The sequence below is a fragment of the Fundulus heteroclitus genome, chromosome 24 (assembly GCF_011125445.2).
Source record: "Fundulus heteroclitus isolate FHET01 chromosome 24, MU-UCD_Fhet_4.1, whole genome shotgun sequence".
Classification (NCBI taxonomy): domain Eukaryota; kingdom Metazoa; phylum Chordata; class Actinopteri; order Cyprinodontiformes; family Fundulidae; genus Fundulus; species Fundulus heteroclitus.
Genome location: NC_046384.1, coordinates 10,180,887 through 10,207,356, shown reverse-complemented (window position 1 = coordinate 10,207,356; position 26,470 = coordinate 10,180,887). Strand labels below are relative to the sequence as shown.

Sequence of the window (26,470 nt, the reverse complement as noted above, 5' to 3'; positions counted from 1 at the left end):
TCGTTCGTTGTTAGTTACCGCTTGCTGCCAGCGCATGCGCACTTCTAGTGTGTATGTATCCGGTTAGCTTAGCGGTTAGCTTAATGGTTAGCTTAGCGGTTCGCTTCAGTGTTAGCCGTTTATTGTAGCTCCGCTGCTCTCACCGTAGACTTTGAACATGGCTGAGAGTCACGACAAACAAACCATGTTCAAGTTTATGAGAAGAAGTGGAAGGCCTCAGTAGAAAGAAATAAGACCAGAGTGGATTTGGGAGATTTTTTTTTCACGTGATCCCCCTGAGTAGCAGAAGCCTGTGTTGCGCATGCCCACTTTTCAAAAAGGAGCTTGGGGAAACTTCCGGAAAAACAGCTATCAAGTTTTTTTGATATTACTCGAAACTCAATCAAAATGTCTGAAAAACAAAAGAACAAAACAAGCACCTGGTTGAGGGATGTCCAAAGCGCGGTTCAGGGGCCATTCACGACCCACTTAGTGATTTTGTTTAGCCCCTGACCACAATTCAAAAGTGGGGCAAACCTGGGCTGCAAGCCAATAAAAGATGAGGAGGAACAAGTGTTTCTCTTTTATCTACCATGTTTCTGCTTTGATTTTAATTGTCTGATTAAATATGGTCTTATTCCTGTTACTAAGCATACACAGTGCAGTTTTTCTAGGTCAAAAACAATGATTTACAAACTCATTTACTACAAACATTCGAATACTTTTAATAAAATCTTGCATGCTCATTATACTTATTCTGAGTTTTATGGCCATCAGGTCAAAAAAGTTTGGACACCCCTGACTCAGTTGAGCAGTTAAAACATATTAGATGCTAATTTAAATATTCCAAAAGTGAGGACAACAGGTCGTTTTCTTAACGATCAAGACTTTTAGATAATCTTAAATTTCACAGAGCCTTTCATAACCTCTAACTGTTCCTACAAGCCGGCAGAGAGCCGGCGGCGTAACAAGCCTGACTGAAAGTTGTTGTTTTTGCCAGTTTGAACAAATTAAATACTTGACTGGTAATAGTTGCTTTTGCAATCCTTTGGTCCTGGAATTGAAAAACATTTATTTATTTTTTTCTTTTTGCAAATTGCAGCAGCGCGGCTGGTTTCATCCCAGGCTACTACGAGCAGGCGTTTCAATTTGGGCGGAAGCGCTGAAATGAGACGAGTCCAGGCACCTCATTATGCTGCACGCTTTACTGTGTGGGGAACTTCAGCGCTGATGTCTGAAGTGGCGTCTGTGAATAAATATGAAGCATTATGTAATTAGCCTGACCCATTTTTTTTTTTGCATTTTAGATCAAATTTAGTTAAAACAGTGACATTTATCTAAATTGTATTCATTTCTGCTCATTAGTTCTCGTACATTCTTCCGTTTATTTTAACATCCTGGTTAGTATTCTCCTCAGGCCATCTCCATACTGTAATTGACTGAAATGAGGGATATTAGTGATAAGCCCTTCAGGTATGTTGGACCCGCTTATCACCGGACCCATTCATCCCCTGGCTTTCATTTTCCATCCATCCATCTTTCACCTGGCGCTGTACCCCCTCCGACAAGGCTCAGAAATCAATTTGGAGTCGTAAAGCATAGGAAGAGGAGAAGGAGCGGATTCTCTTTCAGCCCCGGACAGGTCCTGGCTCTCTCCCACCGCGAGCTGTTTGAGTTTCGTCAGGGGCCCGACAACATCCCGGGGCCGAGGCTTTGAAGGACCGCGTGACCGATTGTGCAATTATGTCTGTACCGGGCTGATGTGTGGCGTCAACACAGGAGATTACAGCTTAATCTTGTATGTTGGGCCACGCTTTCCCCGGTCTAATGGGTGAAAGATAAAGTCTTAGCCGGCCGGTCCCAGAGACTCTTAATTCATTGGTCCAGTTTTCACTTATTGGCACTGCTGGTACAGATGTGTAAAATTAGAGCTAATTTATTCAGTAGGAATAAAATCCGTCTTTAGATATTCTTATTTATACCATTAAATTAATGGTATAAATAAGAATAACAACTAATTAATCGCCTCGTTCTCCACAAAGCAGGACTTTTGTCTCAAGACATCCCTCAAAATGGAAAAGACTAGTTTTAAATAAGATCCAGGTGGCTTCTAGCAGAAAACTCTTCTTTCTATAGCATTGGAATTTAAAACATGAGTCCAAATCACCACAGACGTTGTTAAGAGGAGATAAAATCAACTTTTTTTCCCCCTAAACACCCTCAGTCCTTGATCTAAGTCCAAAAGAGAGAAGAGGATCATACGACCGAGCATTTGGGTCAGACATGGAGAAGCAGCATTTAGTTTTTGCTCCAATTCCCAGAAGACCGTAAAAGTGCTGAAACCTTCAGTTCCTTTAAATCAAGGTTAAAAACCTGTTTGTTTAGAGTTGCCTTTGAATGTTGATGTTTAATTGAAACTATTGTAGTTCACTGAAACGTCATTAGTATAAGTTTGTAGTCCAACTTATCTTAATCTATTTCAACGTACTTTGCCCTATATTTTCTTTTTTTAACTTTTTTAACAAAGTTTTTAACAAAGAAAACTAGCAATGAGACACAAAACAACACAGTGAGGAGTGGGAGGGGAAAATATCAGTCTGCTATATTTTCTTTTCTTTGTTAAGTTCATGTACAGCACTTTCAGTTCCCTTGTTAGCAAAATGTGCTACACAAATAATCTTGCCTTGTAGATAAAATAAGTTACATTTCCACCTAAAACTCTAAAACTGCTAGATTAATATCACATATTTACAAGAAAATCTTGGAGTCAACAGTTTGCAAGAAGAAAAATGGCAATTTTCCACGATTAAAGGCATAAATGAAGGACATTAAAACAAGGATATTCTCGGAAATTGTAAAGTATGACATTTGTAAGACAAAAATAGATATTTTCCAAAGTGTAAGCGAAATATCCGGGGCCTTAGTTTTAAATAATGGAAAATTATCTTTTTATTTCATGCAAACTTTTGACTTTTTTCATGTAAATATGGGAAATTATTCTGGGTTAAGTTTACTCCTCTGTGGCTACATTATTGTTTCCTCTTAATTACAATTGTCCTAATGCTCTGCCGTAGGTCCAGCAGAGACAAGGAGCAGAACAACAACAAAAACCGAATATATAAAATGTTATTTCCGGAAGAAAAAGAACAAAGCGCACATTAAAAGCAGGCCCTTTAAGCCATTATTACCCACATACGGAATAACAGCATTAGTTAACACCCCCCCCCCCATCCTCGTTCTAAATAAACTCACCAAATGAAAATGTAAAAGCACTAAAAACATGCAAACTTTATCAGGAACATCACTTCAGCGATAACTAGATCAAACTTGCAGTTTCATGTAAATCTGGAAGGCCTACAGCTGGTGTCTTTATCCCACGAAGGAAAGAGTAAATAATATCAGATGCTTTTGAGTATAAAACTGGCTTCAAACTGGAAACATCTCCTCTTTGAGTTATCAGTCCTGGTGTTTCAGCAGCATGACGACTGAATTTTAAATAATACACCTCACTAATGTGTTGCAGCTGCTATAAAAACATAGAAATATAAAACGTGGAAGCATTCACACAACGAGCAGAAGGCTGTTACGCCTTATTCTTTGCAGAAGAGTAAGACGAGAAGGTTGCAGACTTACTCTGCACGCTGTGCGACTTGACATCCCTCCAGTCTATGGAGCCCAGCTCCTTGTACTGGACCAGGTAGTAGCTGATGGGAACGCCGCCGTGGGAGTCCGGCTTCATGAAGGTGACGGTGGCCAGGCGCTGGGACACAGCCGACAGACGCACAGAGTATGGATTCGATGGGACGTCTGCAAGCAAAGACAGTAAAGTCCACATATGGAGCTTGTAGAAGGTCTTAGAGCATTAGTTTCCATTTAAAAAATAAAAGATATTTGACATCTAAACTAGAGAGGTGGTCAGGGATTTAAAAACAGGCAGAAGAGAATCTACTGAAAATACAAAAAATATATATATTCCCAGTTAGATCCATCAATACCTACAAGGAAAACATAAAATACTAAGTCTCTCTGTAATATTATGACTGTAAGAAAGGATCAAATCTGGAACCAGGAGAAAAAATAAGCTACAAGGAAGAAGGAGAGGAGGGAAAGAAGCAAGGAAGAGAGAAAGGGAGGTGAGAGAAGTAACTAAACAGGAGCAAGGAAGGATACAACAAAGGCAGGGAAGGAAATAGGGCATAAAGAAGGAACGAAACAAGGACACATTAGAAGAAAGGAAGTAAGGACAAGAGGAAATATAAAAAGGAAGGAAAAGGATGTAGGACACAGGTTAGAAAGGAATCTAAGGACAAAACAGAAGGAAGGGAGGTACAGGAAAGGGAGGTAAGAGAAGGACGACTAAAACAAAGGCAGGGAAGGAAATAGGGCACAAAGAAGGAATGGAACAAGGACACATGGGAGGAAAGGAAGTAAGGACACATGGAAAGATAAACAGTAATTGGAAAACATAAAATTCTAAGTTTCTCTGTAATAGTATGACTGTAAGAAAGGATCAAATCTGGAACCAGGAGAAAAAATAAGCTACAAGGAAGGAGGAGAGGAGGGAAGGGAGTAAGGAAGGGAGAAACGGATGGAGAGAAGTAACTAAGATTTCTAAGATGGCGCTGCGCAGGCAGCAGCCAGTCACATCGGCGGTATCCCTTCTTTTCCTACTTTCTCCTTTTTATTGTGTTTTCTGGATTGCATGTATATTTTTGAATACCACATCGGGTATTCTGAGCCTGGATGCCCTGAAGAAACCAACTTTTGGGACTCTATTTATTATATTTTTGTTACTTTCGGCACATTTCGATGCCGCGAGTGGAGATCCCTTTGTCCGCAACTCCGAGCGTCCCTTGATCTACACGAGGAACCAGCTTCTCGGACTACGTGACTCCTCGCGCTGCGGCCCCGTTCATCACCACGCTGAGAAACTATACATCCCCGCAGAAATACGGAGGAGGCGGAGAGGATGTCGGGGCGGGAGGACGAAGCGGAGGAAAGGTTATTTACCATCGGTTGTCACGGGAAACGTTAGATCTTTACGGAACAAGACCGAGGAACTCACAGCACTAACCCGTTTCCAAAGTAAGTACAGAGACGCTAGCATTATGTGCTTCACGGAGACGTGGTTAGATGGATCTGTCCCGGACTCAGTGATCTCCACGGACGGCTTTAAACTTATCCGCGCGGACAGAACTTTTGCGGGGAGCGGAAAAAAGAGAGGGGGAGGGCTGGCGGTGTTTGTGAATGAGAGGTGGTGTAACGCGGCGCATGTTCACGTGAAGCAGCAGATATGCTGCTCGGATGTTGAACTTCTCGCAGTGAGCTTAAGACCTTATTACTTGCCGAGAGAGTTCGGCCACGTGATCATGCTCTGTGTTTACATCCCTCCCTCCGCGGACGCCGCCGCCGCGTGTGAGCGGATCCACGCCGCTGTAAACATTCTGCAAACACAGCACCCCCGCGCTCTCCTGCTGATCACAGGGGATTTCAACCATGCCTCCCTCCGCTCCACCCTCCCCACGTTCACCCAGTACGTCACGTGTAAAACAAGGGACAATAAAACGCTGGACCTTTTTTATGCAAACGTTAAGGACGCTTACACCTCCGCCCCCCTCCCCCCTCTGGGACGCTCAGACCACAACCTCGTCTATCTGCTCCCCCATTACATTCCACTGGTGAGGAGACAAAAGGCACAGAAGAAGTCAGTGAAAGTTTGGTCAGACGAAGCCAGTGAGAGACTGAAGGACTGTTTCAGAACCACAGACTGGAGCATGTTTCAAAGCTCTCATGGAGAGGACATCAACAGCCTGACTGAATGCATCACTGACTACATGAACTTCTGTGTGGAGAGCATCGTGCCTACACGACGGCTACGATGCTTTCCAAACAACCCCCGCTGGGTGACCCCTGAGCTGAAAGTCCTCCTGAACCAGAAGAAGAGGGCTTTCTACTCAGGGGACAGAGAGGAGCAGCGTAGAGTCCAGCGGGAGCTCCAGTGGAAGATCAGGGCAGCAAAGAAGGATTATGGGAAGAAGATGGAGGAGCAGCTGGCACAGAACAACGTCAGGGATGTGTGGAGAGGTCTGAAGAACATCTCCGGCTTCGGGCAGAGGACCAGCAGGGCTGCAGATGAGTTGAACTCATTCTTCACTCGGTTCGACTCCCCCCACACTGGCCCCCTCCTTGCCCTCAACTCTCCACATGTCTCCAACCACCAGCGCTCCAGAGACCTACCATCCCCCCCACCGCCACTCCGATCAACGACTGACCCATCCACACCTTCAGCCCTACCTTCCTCCCCCCTCACAGTCACACCAATGCAGGTGAGAGGACAGCTGACGAGGCTGAAACAAAGGAAAGCTTCAGGACCAGACGGCATCCCCCCCAGGCTGCTGAGGACCTGTGCAGATGAGCTCTGTGAGGTCCTCAGCTACATCTACAACCTGAGCCTCAGCCTGGGGGTGGTGCCCACCCTGTGGAAGACCTCCTGTGTGGTACCGGTTCCCAAAACACCGCACGCCAGGGAACCGGCCGACTTCAGACCAGTCTCCCTGACCTCCCACCTGATGAAGACCATGGAGCGCCTCATCCTAGCTCACCTGCGCACTGTGGTGAGCCCCACCCTGGACCCGCTGCAGTTTGCCTACCAGCCCAACATCGGAGTAGAGGATGCCATCATCTACCTGCTGCAGCGGGCGCTCACCCACCTGGAGACCACCGGGAGCGCTGTGAGAGTCATGTTCTTTGACTTCTCCAGCGCTTTCAACACCATCAGACCGGTGCTGCTGAGGGGGAAGCTGGAGGACGCTGGAGTGGACAAACATCTAGCTGACTGGACCATGGACTACCTCACTGACCGCCCTCAGTACGTGCGGCTGCACGGCTGTCAGTCAGAGGTGGCACTCTGCAGCACCGGGGCCCCCCAGGGCACCGTTCTGTCTCCGTTTCTCTTCACCCTATACACCTCGGACTTCACCTACAACACGGACAGCTGCCACCTTCAGAAGTTCTCTGACGACTCGGCCATTGTGGGCTGTGTGTCTGAGGGGAACGAGCTGGAGTACCGGTCGGTCATCATGGACTTTGTGGACTGGTGTGAGAAGAACCATCTGTGCTTAAACACCAGTAAGACCAAGGAGATGGTGATCGACTTCAGGAGAAGACCCCCACCTCACTCACCTGTGAACATCCAGGGGCAGGACATAGAAACTGTGGAGAGTTTCAAATACCTGGGTGTTCACGTCAACAATAAGCTGGACTGGACTCATAACACCGACGCCCTGTATAAGAAGGGCCAGAGCCGGCTCCACCTCCTGAGGAGGCTGAGGTCCTTTGGAGTGAGCCGGCCTCTGCTAAAAACTTTTTATGACTCTGTGGTGGCCTCAGCCCTCCTCTACGCTGTTGTCTGCTGGGCTCCTGGCAGCACAGAGCGGGACAGAAAGAGGCTGAACAAGCTGGTGAGGAAGGCCACTTCTGTCCTGGGCTGCTCTCTGGACTCAGTGGAGGAAGTGGCTGAGAAGAGGGTGTTGTCCAAGTTCACATCCATCATGGACAACACCTTCCACCCGCTGCACCAGACTGTAGAGGAGCTGAGCAGCTCCTTCAGTGCAAGACTTAGACATCCTGTCTGTAAAAAGGAGCGCTACCGCAGGTCATTTATTCCTGCTGCTATAAGATTTTACAATGCTGCACTGTAACTGCAACTGTGACCATAACTGTAATAAGTAATGTGCAATAACCAAGGTGCAATAATCTATTTAATACACTGTCCCACAACCCGTGCAATAATCCTGATGTAGTGACTTCTGCTGCTATCATCACCTGAACATAAGTCAGCCCACATGTATGTATGTATGTATGTATGTATGTATGTACAAATGTATACAATGTATATGCACATACATACGCGTAGGTGCGTATGTAAGTAGGCGCATAGATATATGTATATATTTGAGTATATAGATATGTTTATATATATATATATATATATAGACCACTAAGAATGTAAATGAGACATCATATGCCCATTCCTATTTCCTTTTTTGTATTTTTTGGTATTCTTTCTGATCCATTGTATATATGAAGATTCACTGTATATAATTGAATGCACCTTCCCTACTCTGCACCTTCTTGTATGAGCCGATGTGACGAGTGAATTTCTCCATTGTGAGATCAATAAAGACTATCTTATCTTATCTTATCTTATCTTAAACAGGAGCAAGGAAGGATACGAGAAAGGCAGGGAAGGAAATAGGGCACAAAGAAGGAACAAAACAAGGACACGTTAGAAGAAAGGAAGTAAGGACAAAAGGAAAGATAAACAGAAGGACAAGGATGTAGGGCACAGGTTAGAAAGGAAACTAAGGACAAAACAGAAGGAAAGGAAGGGAGGTAAGAGAAGGAATCGAACAGAAGCAAGGAAGGATTCAACAAAGGCAGGGAAAGAGATAGGGCACAAAGAAGGAATGAAACAAGGACACAAGGAAAGCTAAAAAAGAAGGACAAGGATGTAGGACACAAGGAAAGATAAACAGAAGGACAAGGATGTAGGACACAGGCCAGAAAGAAAACTAAGAACGACAAAACAGAAGGAAAGGAGGGTACAGGAAAGGGAGGTAAGAGAAGGACGACTAAAACAAAGCAGGGAAGGAAATAGAGCACAAAGAAGGAAGGGAACAAGGACACAAGGGAAGAAAGTAAGTAAGGACAAGAGGAAAGATAAAAAGGAAGGATAAGGATGTAGGACACAGGTTAGAAAGGAAACTAAGGACAAAACAGAAGGAAGGGAGGGTACAGGAAAGGGAAGTAAGAGAAGGACGACTAAAACAAAGGCAGGGAAGGAAATAGGGCACAAAGAAGGAACGGAACAAGGACACATGGGAGGAAAGGAAGTAAGGACACATGGAAAGATAAACAGTAATTGGAAAACATAAAAGTTACAAGGAAGGAGGAGAGGAGGGAAGGAAGCAAGTAAGAGGGAACGGAAGGTGAGAGAAGGAACCGAACAGGAGCAAGGAAGGATACAACAAAGGCAGGGAAGGAAATAAGGCACAAAGAAGAAACGAAACAAGGACATGTAAGAAGAAAGGACAAGAGGAAAAGATAAAAAGAAAGGACAAGGATGTAGGACACAGGTTAGGAAGAACACTAAAAAAAGACAAAACAGAAGGGAGGGTACAGGTAAGGGAAGTAAGAGAAGGAAGGATGAAACAAAGGCAGAGAAGGAAATAGAGCACAAAGAAGGAAAGACACAAGAAAGAAAGGTGGAAAGGAAAACACAAGGGAGGAAAGGAAGGAAAGAAGGACACAAGTAAAGACAAAAAGAACGATAAGGACGTACGGAAAAGGAAGAAAGGAGTTAAGAAATAGAGGGAAGTATACAAGAGAGGAAGGAAAGACGACACGTGGAAAGGAAAAAGCTGGGAAAGAAGGTGTGAAGGAAGGACACAAGAGAGCAAAGTAAAGTGGGAAGCAAGGATACAAGTTAAGGAGGTATGACAATAAAGGAAGACAGGCAAGTGAAGGAAGGAAGGATATAAAAGGAGGAAAGGAGACAAAGGCAATGGTAGGTTGCAAGCTTCTATCACCCACTCAGTTAAATATAAAGGCTAGCATTCCCTTCTCAGGCTAACAGCTCTCAGGCTGTTAAACTGAGATTTAATGCGACTAACGAGCTAAAAGTGTCTCCATTCTGTTTAAACATCGCTAATGTAAGCATGACTATAACCTGGTTATAAATTTATAATCCAGCAGGGTTAATCAATTCATCCTTAAAGCCCTGGGAATGTTAGCATTCAAGCTAGCGTGGTTCGGTAGGACAGCAGAACATCATGCTTGTAGCTGAAGCTCCAGCTTCATCTGAGCTTCTCCCAACGTTTTGCTTCACTGCTGAGTTTTTTTTCTTGTTTTGCTGAAATCGCTTTCCAAACACGTTGTTTTCATGTATTAGGTCAGCTCTTTGCTCGCTACTTTCCTCCGCACCCCGAGAAATTCAATCTGCACTAAAGATAATTGGTCTGTACTTGTGTTCACCCATTCTGCAGTAAATTAGGGGGTACTTCAGCAAACAGGGAGGGGGGGGGGGGCATGGTAAACCAGACAGCACTATTTGAGATTAGCCTATGCTGGATGGAGACTTGGAGCTGTTATTACTCTTCTAGAGAACCACAAATATGACCTCAACCACGGGTGTGTGTGTGTGGGGGGGGGGGGGGGGTTTAGGCAGTAGCTGAAGGTTTGGCGCTGTAGTTGACAGATGATGTGGATCGTGTTCTGCATACGTTCTGGACTAAACACAGCGAGCATCTCATGAAATCTCCTACATTTTCCAGACCCCAAGGCAGGAAGGAAGGAAGGAAGGAAGGAAGGAAGGAAGGAAGAACACAAGGGTGGGACAATAAATGAGGGAGAAGTGTAGCCACTGAAGAGGAAGGAAGGAAGGAAGAACTGAAAAGCAGAAGGAAGGAAGGAAAGAAAGAAGGAGGGAAGGAAGGAAGGAAGGAAGGAAGGAAGGGGTCAGAACAGAAGGAAGGAAAGTAGAACTGAAAAGCGTAAGGAAGGAAAGAAGGAAGGAAGGAAGGAAAGAAGGAAGGAAGGAAAGAAAGAAAGAAGGAAGGAAGGAAGGAAGGAAGGGGTCAGAACAGAAGGAAAGAAAGTAGAACTGAAAAGCGTAAGGAAGGAAGGAAGGAAGGAAGGAAGGAAGGAAGGAAGGAAAGAAAGAAGGAGGGAAGGAAGGGGTCAGAACAGAAGGAAAGAAAGTAGAACTGAAAAGCGTAAGGAAGGAAGGAAGGAAGGAAGGAAGGAAGGAAGAAAGGAAGGAAGGAAGAACACAAGGGTGGGACATTAAATGAGGGAGAAGTGTAGCCACTGAAGAGGAAGGAAGGAAGGAAGAAGTGAAAAGCAGAAGGAAGGAAGGAAAGAAAGAAGGAGGGAAGGAAGGAAGAACTGAAAAGCAGAAGGAAGGAAGGAAAGAAAGAAGGAGGGAAGGAAGGAAGAACTGAAAAGCAGAAGGAAGGAAGGAAAGAAAGAAGGAGGAAAGGAAGGAAGAACTGAAAAGCAGAAGGAAGGAAAGAAAGAAGGAGGGAAGGAAGGAAGGAAGGGGTCAGAACAGAAGGAAGGAAAGTAGAACTGAAAAGCGTAAGGAAGGAAGGAAGGAAGGAAGGAAGGAAGGAAGGAAGGAAGGAAGGAAAGAAGGAAAGAAGGAAGGAAGGAATGAAAGAAGGAAAGAAAGAAAGAAAGTAGAACTGAAGAGCAGATGGAAGGAAGGGAGAAAGGAAAGAAAGAAAGAAAGAAAGAAAGAAAGAAAGAAAGTAGAACTGAAGAGCAGAAGGAAGGAAGGAAGGAAGGAAGGAAGGAAGGAAGGGAGAAACGAAGGAAAGAAAGAAAGTAGAACTGAAGAGCAGAAGGAAGGAAGGAAGGAAGGAAGGAATGAAGGAAGGGAGAAACGAAGGAAAGAAAAAGTAGAACTGAAGAGCAGAAGGAAGGAAGGAAGGAAGGAAGGAAAGGCAGAAAGCAGAACTGAAGAGCAGAAGGAAGGAAGGAAGGAAGTAAGGAAGGAAGGGAGAAACGAAGGAAAGAAAGAAAGTAGAACTGAAGAGCTGAAGGAAGGAAGGAAGGATGGAAGGAAAGAAAGAAAGTAGAACTGAAGAGCAGAAGGAAGGAAGGAGTTGAGGAAGGACGCATTACAGGAAGAAAGGACATAGGTAGGGGAGCAGAAGGAAGGAAAGTAGAACAAGTGGAAGGAAGCAAAAAAGGATGGAGGGAGGGATTGAAGGGAACATGACAGGAACGTCTCATTGTAGGAACGTCATCCTCTTGTTTTCCTGTTTTTCCACACTTCCTCCAAACCTGGAAGATACAGCAGCCATCACTCCTGACTCGTCCACACTCGCAGCCTGCAGCCCACTCACCTGCCTGGGCCAGGATGAACTCCTGGTATCGCACTCCAATGTTGTTGCGGGCCGTGCAGTTGTACCGGCCAAAGTCTCTGTCGGACATCGGCGTCACCTGGATACAAGATTATATCGGACGTAAGAGGATGACGGTCAGCAAGTGGAACTATAAGTCAAAAACAAAAGCTGCAAAGAAAAACACCCAAACAACGGATGACGGTAGTTGTTGCCAAGGCTGGCAGCCAGTTATTAAATCTTCCACTTTAGACGGCAGCAATGCAGGAATGCTTCTTCCTGATTGGACCAAATCAAGGCGGTGATAATAACACCATGTGACAAAAGGTCGTGGACTAGAAGTAGCCCCTGTTCCCTCGAAGCTGCGCAGTCGCTCTCTGCGTCTGGTTTCAGCGCAGAAATCTATACAGCGCAGAAAATAAAACCCAAGCTGAACTGTAGATAAAATAATAATAAACCAAGTTGTTTTGCACCATTTTGCAGTTTTGGTGAGGTGTTCAACAGTCCCACTCTGTTAGCTTCTGGTGCTGATTGGAGCGCTCCACTGATTGACGGGCGGGGCAGACAGCTGTCTAGTTGGACAGGTAGGTGGTGTGCGTCTTTGTTACTGCAGCTGCATGTCAGCTGTTTGTGTGGCTGTGGCTTTGGGACATGATTATCTGAGATCATAAATGCAGTTTTCAACTAATCTTGTTTTTTGAGTGCTTCTGCTGCTTTCTGACCACACTGGTTCTACCTCTGGTGTTGAAAAGCAGCTCTGTTTATATATTTCTATATGAGCGCATACCTGAGGACGCTGCTGCCCGCGTCCTCACTAAGACCAAGAAAGTAGAGAACATCACCCCAGTTCTAAAGTCCTTACACTGGCTCCCTGTAGCTCAGAGAATAGACTTTAAAGGCATACTATGCAACATTTTTCAGTTAATTAATGTGTTCCATACCGTTTTGGATGATTAAATGAGTCATTTCAGGTCGAACAAAGGTTTTCTCGGCCGCCCTGGGGGTCTGTGGGGGAAATACCGCACTTGCAATTGCAAGAGCTCTCGGCCCGCACACACAGAAGTCTCGCTTTACGGCGAGAACTCCATGTGTTTTTGCCCTGCCATTCACTATATGCAAGCGCGAAAGCAACAACAAAGAACCGCGTGTTAACGTCAAATAAACATGCAAGCATATCGAGTTTTATTATTATTATTATTATTATTATTATTATTTTATTATTATTATTTTTTTATGTTGGCGAGAAGCTACCGCGGCGGCCGCGGCGAGGCGGCTGCGGCTTAGCGAGGCGGTGGCGGTAGCGTCTCGCCAACATAAAAAAAATAAATAATAATAATAATAATAAAACTGGCAAGGCGGCCGCGGCTTGGCGAGGCGGCAACAGTGGCCGCCTCGCCAAGATAGCGCTGCGGGAAGCTTGATGTTCATACTTTCACTGTGTTAGTCATTGTTTGTACTGCCGTTTTTTCCACTTTTCGTTGCGTTCGCCTGTCTGCTAAGCTCAAAACAACCGCACCTGGCTTCACGGAGGAACCAGAACAGCTGAGCATCTTTATGACAGTGCACTTTTACTCTCGCCCTCTGGGGGGAGCCTCGCTGGAAAATCAACCCCGGTTGCATAGTATACCTTTAAAATACTTCTGTTAGTCTATAAATCCATGAATGGTTTAGCACCTAAATACATCGCAGACTTGTTATCAGTGTATCAACCATCCAGACCACTCAGGTCTTCTGACTCCAGCCTACTCTGCAGAACCAGAACTAAACACGGAGAAGCAGCATTTAGTTCCTATGCTCCACTTATCTGGAACAAACTTCCAGAAAACTGTAAAAGTGCGGAAACTCTTTTAAATCGAGATTAAAAACACATTTGTTTAGGATTGCCTTCGACTGCTCCAGTTAAACTGTTTTACTGAAACATCGTTAGTTCAACTTTGAAGTCCAACTGTTTAAATATTTGCTTTTTGTTTTCCAACCTTTTATTTTGTTTCTACATTTTATTCTAACTTGCTTTTATTCTGTTTTATTTTCCTACATTTTAATCATGTAAAGCACTTTGCATTGTCTCTGTACTGAAATGTGCTATACAACAAAATATGCCTTGCCTTGCCTACAGCAATATATATAAATGGCTTGTACTTGTACAGCGCTTTATCAAGTCCGACGAGCCCAAAGCGCTTCACACTACAGTTCATTCACACCCTGACGGTGGTGAGCTACGTTGTAGCCACAGCTGCCCTAGGGAAGACTGACAGAGCCCCATGTTTGTGCTAAATCTCACTGCAGAAAATGTAAATTATTTAACTGCAATAAAATTTTAACCCTGAAAGATGTACATGTCTCAGTTCTTCCTTAGCAGGATCCCTACTGACATAAAACATATCACAGCTCATTAAAAAAACAAAGATTTTTGTCTTGTTCATATAATCAGTTGTATCTAAACTAAGTAATCAAAAATAAAGTATTGCTGTAAATTGACTATTTTTGTAAACTGTTATAATCTCAGGTTGTGGACAGGCGTCATGTGAACTCAGTGTGGACGTGTGATGCTGTTCACAGAGGTCCAGTGAATAGTCAGGTATGTGAAAAATTAGGGGGAAACACTGGAAGAAGCCTCCAAAATTTAAACTTTCAGCCGACGTTGAAGACCTTTCAGTGCCAGTGGGTGAAACACATCAATGTGAACCACTTGTACTGGGAGCATTTCTTCAGTATATCTAGTAATAAACTTCTCTCCACAGCTTGTGAGTAACTCATGCGTCAAGAACCAGCCTTTTATAACCAAGAGGCGTACTTGAATCATGCAGTTTTTTGTTGCTTTCTTTCAGTCGACCAAAGCTGAATAACCTAAAACCAATCCTTGTAGAAATCGAGGAAAAAAAGCTGAGCATTTCTACTTCCACCATGCTAAGAAAAAGCATTTGCATCCCTACAGATTTCTTGTTAACTTATCTTGATACGATCATCAAATAATCATCAAATACATTTCTTATATCAAAGACAGCCAGAGTAAAAGCATAATGCAATCGATAAAAAAAGCTATCCTGACCAGCATTTTTGACCAGCACTGTGAACAATGGTTCTCACTGTGGTTCGCTGGAGTCACACAGCCTAAACTATCACTTTGTAGCCCTTTACAGACTTTTATCTCAATTGTTCTTGAGTTCCTTCAGAAGTGCACATAATGTTTGGCTTTCTGAGAACTGTTAGCCTACTTCGTGTTGTCAGACAAGTTCTGTTTAGGTGATTTATTCATTTTACGTGCAGTAAAGAAAGCTGGGTTCTGCTATGAACCTGAACTCGTTTTTTTCAATTATTCTGGTTGTTCTTTTAAGCTTTAGTTGGTAATCCTGTTCTGAAATACTTTTGTAGTACTGGGTAAACTTGCCCTTCCATCCTGGAGTAGTTAATACATTATGTATGAAGAAAAAGGAGGTAAAAAAAGAAAAATGGATCTCTGTGGAAGCTGCAGGCTGTAAAAACGCTAACCAATCACTGCCATTTGGTCCGAATGGCAGTGATTGGTTAGATTTTTGTTCCTCCTTTCACCCCCCTCTGTTCCTCAAGGTGTATCATCTTGTCTATTGGTTTTCCCACATGCCAGTCATTCTGACGCCAGTGTGCGAGCTCGTCCCTTGTTAGTTTCTGCTTGCTGGCTGCACACTTCTAGTGTTTATGTATCGGGTTAGCTTAGCGGTTAGCTTAGCAGTTAGCTTCGGTGTTAGCGTTCACTGTAGCTCCACTGCTCTCACCGTATTCTTTGAACATGGCAGACAGCAGCAAGAAGCAAACTGCATATACATTTATGAGAAGAAGAAGAAGGCCTCAGTAGAAAGAAATAAGACCAGAGTGGATTTGGGCGCAAGAACAGGTAAGACACATTTTCATTTGTACTTGCTATTCAAAAAGGGAGTGGGGGAAACCTTGTTCACTAGCTTTAGTGAACAAAGGTGAACAATTTCTTTTCCACATAGGGCTAAGTTAAATAACTTTTTTGTCCACGTTAATACAAGAAACAATCAGAAAACTGCCTTTTGTCACACATAACTTTATCAACAATTATGTCGTTTTTCACTTCTCTGTAGACTCTGTTGGTGCCAAACAGCTCATCGGAGACTCTGTACCCACCTCCAGCACAGACTTGCCCTCTTGGCCGTAGATCTGCATGTGTGGGGTTCCCTCTGAGATGGTGAAGCGCTCTCTCCTCCACAGCATGGTGGCGGGTGGGTTGGACATCACGTTGCAGCTTATATTGACCGGATTCCCCTCCCACGAGTAATAAATAGTGTGGTTAGTCAGGAATTTGGGGATATCTGTGCAAAAGAAATGACAAAATCAAAAACCTACTTTAATGCTTACAGAAAAAAAAAACACATCCTGCTGGTTTGTTGAGCAGCTCTGGCAGCTAATTAAAGACTAAACTCAAAGGTAGAGCTCAGGTCGACGATCAAAGAGTCTTAACTCACATATTCTGTAAAAAGGAGAAGGAAACGCTCTGGATTTACAGTTCCCAGAGAAGAAGAAGAAAAAAAGCCCTGTTCGACCGAGGCCGTCTCGTGCCGCTGAATGAAGGATGCAAACGGGAGCAGGCAGAGAGGCCGATGATGAAAGACTGCAGCGGCGGCGGGTTGTTGTTTGGACGTTTCCTGGCCCAGTCTGCCCAGCTCACTCAGAGAGGCATTAGGCCTGTTTTATGTTCCCTTGCAGGATTCCATTAAAGAGATTGATGCCTGGCTCCCTGTCACAGCTGAGGACGTGCCATCCCCACGCAGCCCGCAGTGACTTAGTAAATGAGTTCATTAGTTTGGCGGCAGCCCCGCCGCTCTCAGACTCTCAGCAGAGCAGGAGTCAGGAATCGAGACCGAGAGGAGGCTGCCACAGGAGCATGCCCACAGTGGAGCAGCAGCAGCAACCTATGCATAAACGAGTGCACATCTTTCCCCCATACCTTTTTTTTTTTTTTTGTTAGATGTTATGTTTTCAAGAACCAGGGTGCATGTTCTCACTGCCGTTTTTCCGAATGTGTCAATTTGCTGTGACGTCTCTGTCTCTGAGCTGTCAATGTGTAAATCTCTTCAGGGAAATTCTGCACCGGTACAGTCAAAGCGTCAGCGCCTCTCTCTCTCGTAACGAGCCCAATGTTTCCAAAGCCAAGATGAAGATCTTTGCTTCAGAGCTCATTAGGCCGGGGGAAGAGGCTGCTCCAAATAACCCCAAACAAGAGGCACTGAGGGACGGGCGCACTCATCGTGGCGTAAGGAAGCTGTCAGAAGGAGAAATCCAACCGTTCATTAATTATAACCCTTCGGAGACAAGTCGGGGGTGTGTTGTTTGTAATAATTTGTTATTCTTTATTAAGACGAGCAGCCGGCTTCTAAGAGAAACTGTGAACTTTCAAACTCTGTACGATCTTAAAAGACTTGACAGGAGACAGGTGTGAACGTCTGCAACTTTGCACATTACAAACAAACTTTAATGTGTTTTATTTGGATGGTTATAATGTGGAAGACGAGGTTTGAAACGAACCAAAACAAATAAAACCCCAGAACCATTATCTGCCTTCAGAGACGAATGAGTAGCCAGACCAATCAGGCCGCAGAGCTTCGTTAGACAACAGCCGAACAAACAGCTTCATGAAAACCAAGGAACACAGAGGACAGGTCAGAGAGGAAGTGTCCGCGTTTTCTCAGCACACACAGGGAAGATGGTTGGAGGCAAGTTGAGGGAAACCAGCAAGAAAACCTGGTAAAAAAAAACTTAAAACAGGGATGGGTGTTCATATTCCTACAGGACAACCCTAATCTTACAGGCAGAGTTACTATGGTTTATATCCAAACATTTTCAGGCCTTGGAACGGCCTAGTCAAAGTCCAGACCCACACACAAGTCAGACATTTTGAATTGTTGACATCAGTTCTGTTAAGAAATGCTTTAAGTTTAGTCTGAGCTTCAGAAAAATTGGCAAAAACTTTCAGGGCCTGAGAAAGGCGGTGGTCTCACAAAGTGCTCATCAAGAGGGGCTAAAAACAAGTAAATGCCATAATTGTCTGCTTTTTATTAGTGAAAAACTCCAAAAACATTAAACACCATTTATTCTCTTCCTTTTATGTTGCAAGTAGACACTACTTTGTGTTGATTCACAACATAAAAGCCATTTCCATTGTAATATAACAGAATGTGAAGAAGTTCTAGATACTCTGTAATGATTTTAAGAGCAACACTCATCTACAAATAGTTTGACACAATTTGTACAGAAATCTGTGAGTGGTTTAAGGTTTATAGGATTTATCATTTAAAGAGCTCTTGGAGGTTTTAAAGGACAAGTGATATAACAGATAAACCAACAACAGAGATAAAAAAAAAAAATACTGCCACGCCAACTCAGAAACACAAGTACACATGAAAGAAATGTCCTCGAAGAAAAACAAAATCCAACACAAAGGGACCCACAATACCTGTAAAACGTGTTTCATTAAAAAGTGCCAACCAAGACTCAAATCCTCGACTATTAAAGTGACCAGAGATACAAATGGACCATTAAAGAGCCAATAAAATAAGACTACATGACGCTAAATGACCATAAAGAACATTAAAAGCAGCACAGAGATATAAAATAGAATCAAAATATCAGAAACTGGACACTAAATGAAGATGATTGAAATACTAAATGGCTCCAATAACACTAGCACAGCACAAGCAGACATAAAATATCTAAAATTGGTGAGCAGATCCAATTAGGCTAAACAGAAAGCCCCAAAAGTCCAAGTGGACATTAAAAGAAACAATGGCAAAAAGACTGAATACTGACCTAATTTTTATTGGGGAAAGGGAGAGTATAAACACAAAACTACCCCAAATGACCACAAAATACAACATGGAGTCACAACAAAAAGTCAAATAATAACCATCCAGGGATATGCCATAAACACACTAAAATACCCTCTAAAAGATGGGGTTACTGCCACAAAGTAACCATAAAGAGCTATTTAAATAAATAAATAAATAAATAAACAGAAATACTCAAATGAGACCAGAAAAAGAAGGAAATGAGACAGATGCACACCAAAAGAGTCAATATTCACAATTACTCTCACAAAACATTTCTTAAGAGGCTCATGGGACATTGTGGTTGTAGTAATGGAGGAGGGGTTCTGCTGGTGCTGGTGCTACCTGCTTAAGATAACAGTAAACATGCTGATTTATGTGTTAAAAGCCAACTAATAAAAAAAAAAAAAAAGTTTGTTCCAGAGAAAGACAGAGACGTGAAAAATACCACAACAGAACCTGAATCGGCACTTCTTGTTCCTGTTTATGCTAGAGCTAGCATTGCAGCTAGCATTAGCATTACAGCTAGCGTTAGCATTGCAGTCAACGTTAGCATTACAGCTAGCGTTAGCATTGCAGCGCAGCTAGCGTTAGCACTGCAGCGCAGCTTGCTAGCTGTGACAGAAGAAGAAGAAGAAGAAGAAGAAGAAGAAGAAGAACAAAAAGTCCTGATTGTTTATAATTTAAATCAAAAGACAAACACTTACACTCAATGTCCAGAAACATGCTCTTCTGATGGCCTCCTATCCTGCTTTGCGCCTCGCAGTCGAACCGGCCGAGATCGCTCAGCATCACCCCGCTGATGGTCAGGACGGATTTGCCGTGTCGGCCGCGGACCTCGAACCGCCCGTCTTGACTCTGGGAAAACAAAAACAGAAAATATTCTCATGAAAAAAAACAAGTTTAGAAACTCTTCAACTAGCCCACCACAAAGTTGTGTCCCGTTTTGTATTAGTGAATGACCCCATTCGCCTCGCCCCACCCTGCCCTCCAAGGCCACAGTCCCCCTTGTCACACCATGTTGAAGCTGATCCAATAAACTGCCGATATATTACAAGGTCATTACATCAGTATGAAGACAGATGGCAACAATTTCAAGCGACGGGTCAATTACAGCAGACAAGGCTTTCAGTCCGGCAATCGGCAGTCCCTGGTAATGAGACAAAAACACCCCGGGAGCCTCCTGGCTGGAAACATCACACTGCTTCAACCTGCAGACGCTTTCCATCAGATAACCTCCATGACCCCCCCATGAAACAGCTTTTTAGCGGCTCTGCTGGCAGCCGTACAAGCCATGTAATAGAAACTCTATTAACGGCAGCGGTGGGTTTAAAGAGGGCGAAAACCACCTCAAAAATGTCCACCTCTTAATTATTTCAGCCATTCTTTCAAGCTATTCAGGCTTATTTATTTATTTATTTATTTTTTCATGTGGAACGTGTTTAAACACTGAATAGCCAATTCATTTAACCAGTGTAAAAGGTAAAACAAAGTAAATGCATTGATCAAGTGGCTGAGTTTGTGCATACTGGATTGAGGTTTGCAGGCAATTTGTTGCTCCTGACTAACAAACAGGAAAAACCCAAATCAGACTCTACCTCCCACTATGCTTTGGGTGTTTGTTTGTTTTGCAGCTATAATTTTAATCAGAGAGAGAGATCATTGTCTTGTTTTTCTTCCCCCATCTTTGATTAAAAGAAAACAACAGACAATATTGATTCTACTGTATTGAGACATTTGATTTATTTTTCTGTTAGCCTGACTGTTGAAGGAAATCGATTTTATGGCTAACTTTACGTTTCTTTGCCTTCTACAATATAAATAACACATTTTAAACACAGAAAGCAGAAGACTACCAGACCAGACTTCCAGCTGCTTGTTGATTATGTCATGTAAAACAACCGAGATGCTCCAGGAGTTTGTTTTTCCCCCCTTGTTCACCTGTTGCTGCAAGCAAAAAATGCATTAACAATTGTATGAAACCCACACTGGGTGAGCTCCAGAGTCTTTAATTTCAAGTTTCTCAAATCAAAACTTTACTTAAAAGAATCTGTTCAGAGTGGAAACAGCGAGTCCAGCTTTGATAAGTTCATACACCGCAGTTTTCTCCAATATCAGGCGGTCTTTAGACCAAAAGAAGCCTTACAAAATCCACCGTTGTTTCCTTCAGACAATGAATAAAACCTACATGGCCTCGTGAAAATATAGCTGAAGTCAGAGTCTACACTGCAAAAACGGAACCACAAATAAGTCAGATTTTCTTGAACTTTGTGTATTTGTCCTTGATTTGAGCAGGTAAATAAGATGATCTGCCAATGGAATGAGTATTTTGACCCCTAAAATAAGATAATTAGACATCCTGCACTTGAAATGAGATGATGGAGATGAGTTGTTCCTATTTTAAGTGCAGAAAACTTATTCCATTGGCAAATCATCTTATTTGCATGCTCAAATCAAAGACAAATACACTCATTTTAAGAAAATTCAACTTATTTTTTGTTTAATTTTTGCAGTGTACAGCGACAACCAGACCTGATTACTGCCACTGTAAAAAGGGAACTAAAAGTAAGTAAAGTTTTCTTGAAATGTGTGTATTTGTCTTTGATTTGAGCCAGTAAATAAGATTATCTGCTAATGGAATGAGTATTTTGACCCCTAAAATACGCTAATTAGATATACTGCACTTGAAATAGGATGATGGAGATGGAGTTGTTCCTATTTTAAGTGCTTATTCCAGTGGCAGATCATTAAACTCGGCTGCTCAAATCAAGGAGAAATACGCTAATTTCAAGAAAGTTTTACTTACTTTTAGTTCCCTTTTAGCAGTGCGCCTGTTCTCAGTCCAGAAAACACTGAAATAGGACCGCCCTGATGAGCTGTAGACCAACAGATCTTCATAAATCTATCCACCTACCCATATTTTCCTCAGCATGATCTTTCTGCAGCGTTACACAACGTCCTGCAGGGTCTCTGTGAGATTTAACGTCTCAGTAACTGGAAACAGTCAGAATCCATCCAACAAGCCAAACACCGGCATTAATTTGCAAAGTGTGAATATGTAACACCTGAAATATGAACCTAGCAAATGTCGCCTCCAAGCAGTCCTTTTGATTGTGAAATTGCACTTGCTTGACTTTTCTATTTAAACTATGGAGTGAAACATCATTTATTTCAGTCTCTTGTCCAACTTTCTCTGCACTTTCCTTTATTATGCCACGGCAATGTACTTATTTATGTTTCTTACGTCTTCATCGCGTAAAGCACTTGGAATTGTCTTGTTGCCGAGGTGTGCCATTTGTAAACTTGCCTTGCCAAACCTATATTAATGATGACAATGCAATTACATATTTGACGTATCGTGGAGCTGCTATTCAAAGTAAATAAATTATGGATGCTTTCAATGCATTTTAGGAAAAAGAAAAAAGGTTCCTCTCCTGTGGAATCATGGTTCGTCCGTCACTTCTTAGGAACCCTGAGATCAGACGTTATGTACTGCAACTTTGTTTTCATCAATAAAACCCTTGAAGAATTGCTTTAAATTATTTGCAAAGACCTTAATCGCACCCCTTTATGTGGAAATTAATGTTAAAGCCCAAAATCAGACATCAAACACTTTTGATTAACTGATTCAAACTATTTGAGACTCTTCTTCAGGGCTCCGTGTCGCTTCCGTCTGCTAACAGCTTTCACAGCTACTGTTTGCATCCATCTGTATTCCCATCGTTGTGTACATTTGCATATTTAGGCCTGCGTATTCCTGCACACACTCTGTCCCCATAAATCAATGCACAGCTCGCTCTTTGTAATGCCCTCCTGTCGCCCCCGTCCCAGACCTCTAAGCACACTTCATGTGCCCAAGCCTCAGCGGTGAATCCCTCTCTCCTCCTGCACCAGACTTCAGCTTGATCCTGTTTGGAATGGCTTATCTTTCATTTCATCGTCACAAAGCTTTCAGCTAACGAGGTGAAGCGCCGTTTAAAAGGCTCGGCTGCGGTCTCTTTGTGCCGCCCGAAGCGGACTCCGCTTGTTTTGCCTCGCGAGGCGAGGTCAATGAGATTGGGCGGGTTGTGCGATGAATAGGGATGCTGAGGATGAGGCAGCAGGGGGAGAACGAGGAAGAGGAGGGGAGGAAATCTTCCAGGGGAGAGCATCTGAGTCAGGAAATTACTCTCTTACTGCCCTTCGCTGCTCCAAACCCCACCGCCCCTCCGCCGGCTGACAGGGTCTGTGTCTGGAGACGAACTGGGCCCCTAAAGCACGGCCCGTTTGATATGCAGCTCAGCGTAACGCCCAGGCACCTGGCCAAACGCGAACTTCGCAGCAACATGCACGATGCCACTGCAGAAACGGCCAGAGAAGAACGAATGATTTTCCCGCCGAAACGGCAGAATAGCCCTCCGTGTTTGCATGAAGCGCACGGAGCGGAGCCTTAAATGGATTTTTGGAGACCCTGCTGTGTTATTTTAGCTCGACCGTTGGAGAAGTTTCAGATATTAAAAATGTCAGTGGTAAATGTCAGCGAGGCTGGAACCGCAGCCGGTCTAATTCTGCCTTTCTCCTAACCGCTTTGTGGCGGGGCAAACATCGGGTCTTCACGATCGCGCCGCTCTTATGAGTCCAGCGCCACCTCGACCTCGCGGAGGCAACAAAATGACATTTAATAATGGCTTTTCTGCTTCAAGGAAATGGAGGCCAGAGAGAGGGGTTCAAAGTGAAACAAAGCCAGTCGGTGGCTAAACATTTCAATTATGTACTTTAAAGCATATCTCGCGGCGACCATGAATCAAATCACAGGGAAGAGACATCTGCGTCTGCTTCTTCAAGGTTACATTTTAAACATAATAAACAGGGGAACCTTCAACGATGAAGAGCAGAGGAAACATTTCTCCAAATTTTTCTTCAATCACATAAAGAACCATTGACACACGGTTCAGATGTGGGCTGAACCGTGGAGCTTTCACACATTAAAACACCAAAAACAATAAAATTAGACAATATGTAGATTTGATATGAGACCAAAGTGTCCTATAAGAATACCGTACCCTGTCTGCTGAACTGCAAAGTGACAATGAACCTCCGAGTCAACAGGTGGCGCCAAACGCATAACAGAGAGGTTAAAAACATGTAATATTAAGACTTATCTAGATGTCTAGATGTAATTAAAACATCGAAGGCCACAACCTACTGGAGGTTTTTCCTCCCTGTTAAAGGGGAGTTTTTCTTTCCACTGTCGCTTCATGCATGCTCAACAATGCATCAACAATGCAGACGACTGTCCACTGTGGCTCTACGCTCTTTCAGGAGGAGTGAATGCTGCTTGGAGAGACTTGATGCAACCTGCTGGGTTTCCTTAAATAGGATTTTTTTTTGACCAATCTGTATAATCTGATAGAATTTGACTTTGGAGAGTGCCTTGAGATGACAAGTTTCATGTATTGGCGCTAGACAAATAAAATTGAATTTAATTGAGCAAGATTAGCAACTCCTGCTAAACATCTGCTTTCATAAAACAGCTTACCGATAATCAGACGTATTTAAAAAGAAGCGCCTTGCTGCTAGTTTCCCTCTGATTTCCAACATAAGCAGTGAATGTAAAGTTGATTTCTCACACTCTGACTCAGCCATCGTTACTGTATCTCCCTGCATATTTTTATCTGGTTTTATGTCCATGTGTATTTTAATATTTATTAAGAAAGTGACAGACGATGCTCAGAGGTTTCCAGGAACATCCTCAAAAATGGCACCCAGGGAGCTCTTTTGGACGAAAAGGTCGGTAACATTTTTTATTTACTGCCATGCGGCTTCAATTATATTCCCTGTTTCGGCCCGCCAATAAGCAAAAACCTAACAGCAGCAGCTCCTTACGCGGGGACGTTACAAATGAATAAAAACAGCCGACTGCTACCCTTCCTGACAACCAAAAGCACCAGAGAATATAACAATACCCCCAACTCCAATCCTCCTTTAGTACATAATTAAATCCTACAAACTGCCTCCCATTATGCTCGCTTACCGAGGGTAACGGTGTTAGCCGAGAAAGAAAGAGACGGATGCGAGCAACATTATGTAGTGAGTAAAACTAAGCCTCTCGGTGCCCGACGCCTCAGCAGGAGACGAGTGTGTGCACGCTGGATATGCAGATTGGAGAGCAAATTGAGAGAGGAACATTTCGCCTTAAACCCAAATGACTGGTGCCATCCATCACGCCCGGCGCTGCTCGAGTCATGTTTGTCTTTGCGCATGTTTAGGTGTGTTGGTTTGCTCCGCGCATTTCCATAATTGCATTTGCAGTGGGGGAGAGAAGCACTTACTCTCATTTTCGGCTGTGATTTATCAAGCTGAGCGATTCGAGTCAACGCACACATTCATTTATCTCCACGGTGACCTTTTTCTGAGCAAAAGATCGTCTGCCTCCTTTGTTTTGTTTTTTTTCCCCTCTTTTACTCCTTCTGTGGAAACCTCAGTCCTATGCTAAGAAACTGATGGCACGTTGTTGGAAAATAATTACTGCTCCCAGAAACGGGCTGGAACTTATTCCCCTTCCTGATGTGTGGGACTGAGCGCCTGAATAAAAAGAAAAATGGCTGCAAAGAGTAAAACGGAACGAGGGGCTCTGAGGCGGGATCACACGACGCCTTGTTAAGTGATGGGAGAGAACCAAACAAAGTGTAAACTGAAACGTTTACCTTGAAAACTTCAAGGTCCTTGGTGCTTCCTTTCGCCTGGAGCGAAAGAAAATAAAAGCGCGAGCTGATTTCCTGTGAGACTATAAACTCAGCGAGGTATGAGCGCCGGGCGAACATGCATATGTTATCCGAGGGCAGACAATCATCTAGTCAAGTCTCCATGCACACTTATCAGATCAAAAAGTTTCATTTTTTGTACAAAGTCAACATAAATGGTGCCTACTTGACCCCAAAATATACGTATTTTGCTGTAATAACCTCTGTAAGCAATAGCATTACCTACAACACTGATTACGGTTTGAAAAATTTAAAACTTTTTTAGATTGGACCCACGTTTGCCCCTCAGAACTGCCATAAATCTACATGACATTGGTTTGACAAGGTCCCATAAACATTCCAGACATTTTGCCCCATATTTATGGAGGACCAACTTTGCCATAATTAAAAATGAATATAGAAATAAATACATGCTAAACTAATAAATAAGCATACAGTAAATGCACGAAAACACTGAATGACACATACATGTAAATATCTCTATTAATTAGCTTCTTTATTCCTCTTTTGCATGATCATGTTATTTATTTATTTTTAAATTATAAATAAATATATTCTGTTGCTACATGCTGTCCTTTTTCCAGGTACAAATAAATAGGATTGAAGAAATAAATGGGGTAAAAATAAAGAAAGGAAGAATAAGACAGACAAAAAGATTAAAACATACACAGAAATACATTAAAAACTAAGTAATTAATAAATAAAGTTGACAATTATAATGCAAAATAAATATAATGCTTATTTTTAAAAGTGGAATGAATAAACAACTTTTGAATAATCACATTATTTATTTATTTATTTTTTAATTATAAATAATTATTATGATGCTTCCTTTTTTGTGCCACTAACCTAAAAATGAGGCATTAAACTCCCAAAGCAAGGACCTCAAATTACACACAGTGTTCAATAAACAGAAGCGGTACTCCATATTGACGTTCCTAAAAAAAAGATTAAATCAATACCTTTTCAAAAAGCCACAAATATCACTTGTTTTTAAGTTATGCTGAGTTACGAA

At 43.0% G+C, this 26,470-nt stretch overlaps 1 protein-coding gene across 2 annotated transcripts in view; it reads right to left on the bottom strand.

The window, feature by feature from the left end:
* LOC105918815 (neural cell adhesion molecule 2) overlaps positions 1 to 26,470 on the bottom strand; it is a 708,733-nt gene that overhangs the window by 55,063 nt on the left and 627,200 nt on the right. For both annotated transcript variants that reach the window (XM_036128219.1, XM_036128218.1), the window contains exons 9-12: positions 19,420 to 19,570; positions 16,017 to 16,201; positions 11,892 to 11,988; positions 3,613 to 3,786 (exon numbers count right to left, since the gene is read on the bottom strand). In XM_036128219.1, the coding sequence (XP_035984112.1) occupies positions 3,613 to 3,786; positions 11,892 to 11,988; positions 16,017 to 16,201; positions 19,420 to 19,570 (607 nt within the window). The remainder of the gene's footprint in view (positions 1 to 3,612; positions 3,787 to 11,891; positions 11,989 to 16,016; positions 16,202 to 19,419; positions 19,571 to 26,470) is intronic.